General features: G+C 36.8%; 1 protein-coding gene across 1 annotated transcript in view; it reads left to right on the forward strand.

Annotated features, from left to right (window-relative positions):
• Positions 1-2911, forward strand: part of CNRIP1 (cannabinoid receptor interacting protein 1) — an 8600-nt gene extending 5689 nt beyond the window's left edge. The window contains exon 3 of the mRNA XM_009325022.1: positions 1439-2911. Coding sequence (XP_009323297.1) covers positions 1439-1603 — 165 coding nt within the window. The 3' untranslated portion in view covers positions 1604-2911. The remainder of the gene's footprint in view (positions 1-1438) is intronic.
• Positions 2912-3390: the final 479 nt, after the last annotated feature.

Raw genomic sequence — 3390 nt, forward strand, 5'->3', positions numbered from 1 at the left:
AAATTTAAGTTACCACAGTGGGCTGGGGGAAGGTTTAAAGCAATGTCCGTTACTCGGTAGCAGCTTACAAACCACATCTTGAATTAAAAAAAAACAAACAAACATGTCCTTCTGAGAAAACTGGATACAGAAAGCTCTGCTTGCAACTCAGGAAAAGTCACTGTGTAAAAGGGCTTTCATACTGACTTTGCAAATGTGATTGTAATAGGCAGATGATCAAAGGTCAGCTCCTAGGCACATGATGGGAATGAAAAATAGTCAAGTACAGAAGCTGTCATTAAAGTGAGTGATGGAAATATTTAAAAGGAAAAAATGTTGAAGAACAGAGTGTTGTTCAGTGGCGCTGAATCTCCCATCTAGTATCTTGTAACAACATAGCACAATCAACAAACCATACTTCTGGGACCAACAACAATCCGTATAGGCTTCACACCCACACTTTGGACTCTTTGCAAGGTCTCAAAGCACAGGAACTCAAATTTTGCATCACCATAATAACTGAAGTCATGATCTACCCTTGTTGAGCCTCATTCATATGGTTTTTCTGATCTTGCAAGGGTATCTAGCAATGGCTTCAAAAAAGTGAGAGATTTTATTTTGCAGAACTTAGTATAGCCATAGTCTCATTCACTTCAAAGTTGTAAGCACAATCAGACAACTTGTAGTCGATGTCTCACTACCCCTTCACTGTATCAAACACTTATCTGCTATCATGTGCTGATTATCTCCTTCCTAGCCTCTATTACTCATATCTAAGTTTGAAAAGCTGCACTATCACAGTACAACTAGCAATTACAGAAATGCGCAAAGGAGAACTTCTTTTGCTTAAGTTTCATGTAAAATGCGGAACAGAATCCCAGGGAAGTAGTAAGTGGGCTAATAGCAGCATGTCTCAATCAAGACACTGCAAACACAAGGCTACAAAATACAGGGACATTAAATATTTCAGATTGAGCAAAAGAAGGAATCTTCCCAGTCGTAACTGCAGCCTCTAGGTATGGTATAAAGGTGAAGCGATGGTCCGTATCACTACGGATCACTGCTACATGATATGTATATACAAGCCACTTTGAGATCATCATGCCAACTACTGCTGTGTCATCTTAAGAAGGATTATAGCTTTGATTCTTGCTGTTAGTAACATTTATCCATATGGGAACTTGAACATTTTTACTCCTTTGCCTTTCCCAGATATAAGTGCAAGAGGACAGTACATGGAGAATCTGATCCTTCATGTTTTATGCATGCCTAAGCATAAAAGACTTTATGACTGCTACAGCAGGCTTTACAGATCTTTGATTTATTGACTTGAGGAACAATAACCCTTATATCAGCTGTTTTACATTCTGCAGTTTCGTAAGAGTGTTGTTTTTCATTAATAGAGAGAAACCAACAAAATAATCAGCTCACTAACACTGATATTCCCTCTTCCTTGCAGTTTAACGACATTGGCGTTTTTGAAACAGTCTGGCAAGTCAAATTCTACAACTACCACAAACGGGATCATTGCCAATGGGGAAACAGTTTTGGTAGTATTGAGTATGAATGCAAACCAAATGAAACGCGCAGTCTTATGTGGATCAATAAAGAGACCTTCCACTGAAGAGATGTGAAACCAATACTGCTGGACAACCTCCCTAAAAAAAAATCTACCTTTTTAAACCAGCAAGAAGCCTTAACAAAGGCATACTGTAACATTGCTTTGTTCCATAAGGTTCCAACAACTATGTTGTATATACAGGTGGTGCCACTAAAATCTTTGCCTATTACTGTATTTTAAGTTTACCATGGCATCTGCAACATTCTTTATCTGTCACCCTAAGAATACTGTAAAGTTCATGATAAAGAATATTTGATAGCTGGGTAGAAAGTCATACCTTCATAATACTGTCATAAGTATTTGGATTATGCCCACTAAACGGTTCCACTAGACGTAACAACTTTTGTGAAGTGTTTTGCTTTATTGCTTAGAATTTGGATGCAACATCACATCAGTGATTTCTGTATTTATATTTGTGTTTGCTCCTAAATCGGTGTGCTCCTTCAAGTATTTTGTCAAATGTCATCCCAGTGGACAGCAAAAAGTGCTAAGTATGGGTATTTGTAGGTTTAGCTAAATGGCAGCTACTGCACTGTTGATATTGTGCTTTCATACCAGGGGATTTAGAAACTCATTCTCCCTTTTGTTAAGTCCTGTAAGATATTCTGTGAAGTTTGCTAATTTACCAAATCTCTCAAAATAGGATTCTTTGTTGTTAAGTTTCCCAGTCTCTGAAATAGCTTTAGGAAATGGTATAAAATGTGCTAACCTAAATGAAAGAAAAGCAATAAATCAGTTGTGATATCAAAGACATCTAACACCATGGCGAATATGTATCTTAAGATCATATAGTATTCTTGAAAGATATAGCAGCCATACTTAATTCAGTTCTTAGAGTAAGAGTTCTGATAGTAATCTCCATTTTTGTTTTAATGACAAATTGCTCAGATCAGTAAAATCCTACAAATCAATTTTTTTCAACCCCGACCACTGTATTGTACCAAAATCAACAGGATTCCTGACCAACAAACACTCAGCAGTGTGAAGAGAGTACATATCCCAGTACATGCTTATACATGCATTGCATTCTTTCAAATAAAGATAAGCATGTAAGCATTTGCATGGTTATGACTAAAGGTGCTACATAAACACTAGATCAGTGTTTAACACATACAGACAACAAAAAACAAACATATCTTTTCTTTCAGTAAATAAAGCAGGGAAACAACTACACTGTCCCATCCCCAACTTGGGCTGAAGTAAGCTGTCAGTTCTTGCATATCTGTTATTCCTTTTGTGAATAATTTGTAAATTGTGTATGTAAATGGTAACCATGACTTTTGATCTTTGTAATAAAGGACTTAAACAATTTCTTCTCTAGTATGACCATCTAAATGAATTGAAAATACTGTATCAAAAAAGGCAGCAGTTTTAGAAAGTCAGACAGCAGAGGGTGCGTAGTCAGTACTTTCTGAGAACCCAGTCCAAAGTACCTCATGTTCTTTACCCAAAGCTACTGTTTCTAGGAAATACAGATCCAATGTGCTAGAATGCAGTCAGTCAATGAGATAACACTCAATAGAGCTTATTGATAAAATTCAACCGCATTTTGTTGCACTAACATAGTGTGGAAAGTAGAGATTTAGGGCAGAAGTGAAATACCAAAGAAATATTGTCTTCCATTGAATTATTAATCAAAAAGCTTGACTGTTTGCAGATTTCTACAGACAAGTAGCACTGATGTAGCACTGATGTAATACACTACTGAACAGTGAGCTAGCCAGCTGCCTCTCTACTCTGAGGCAATATTACACAGGCAAATTTCACTGCTATGAAATGCTAGAAATAAT

This window comes from Pygoscelis adeliae, unplaced genomic scaffold (assembly GCF_000699105.1).
Source record: "Pygoscelis adeliae isolate BGI_AS28 unplaced genomic scaffold, ASM69910v1 Scaffold46, whole genome shotgun sequence".
Taxonomy (NCBI): domain Eukaryota; kingdom Metazoa; phylum Chordata; class Aves; order Sphenisciformes; family Spheniscidae; genus Pygoscelis; species Pygoscelis adeliae.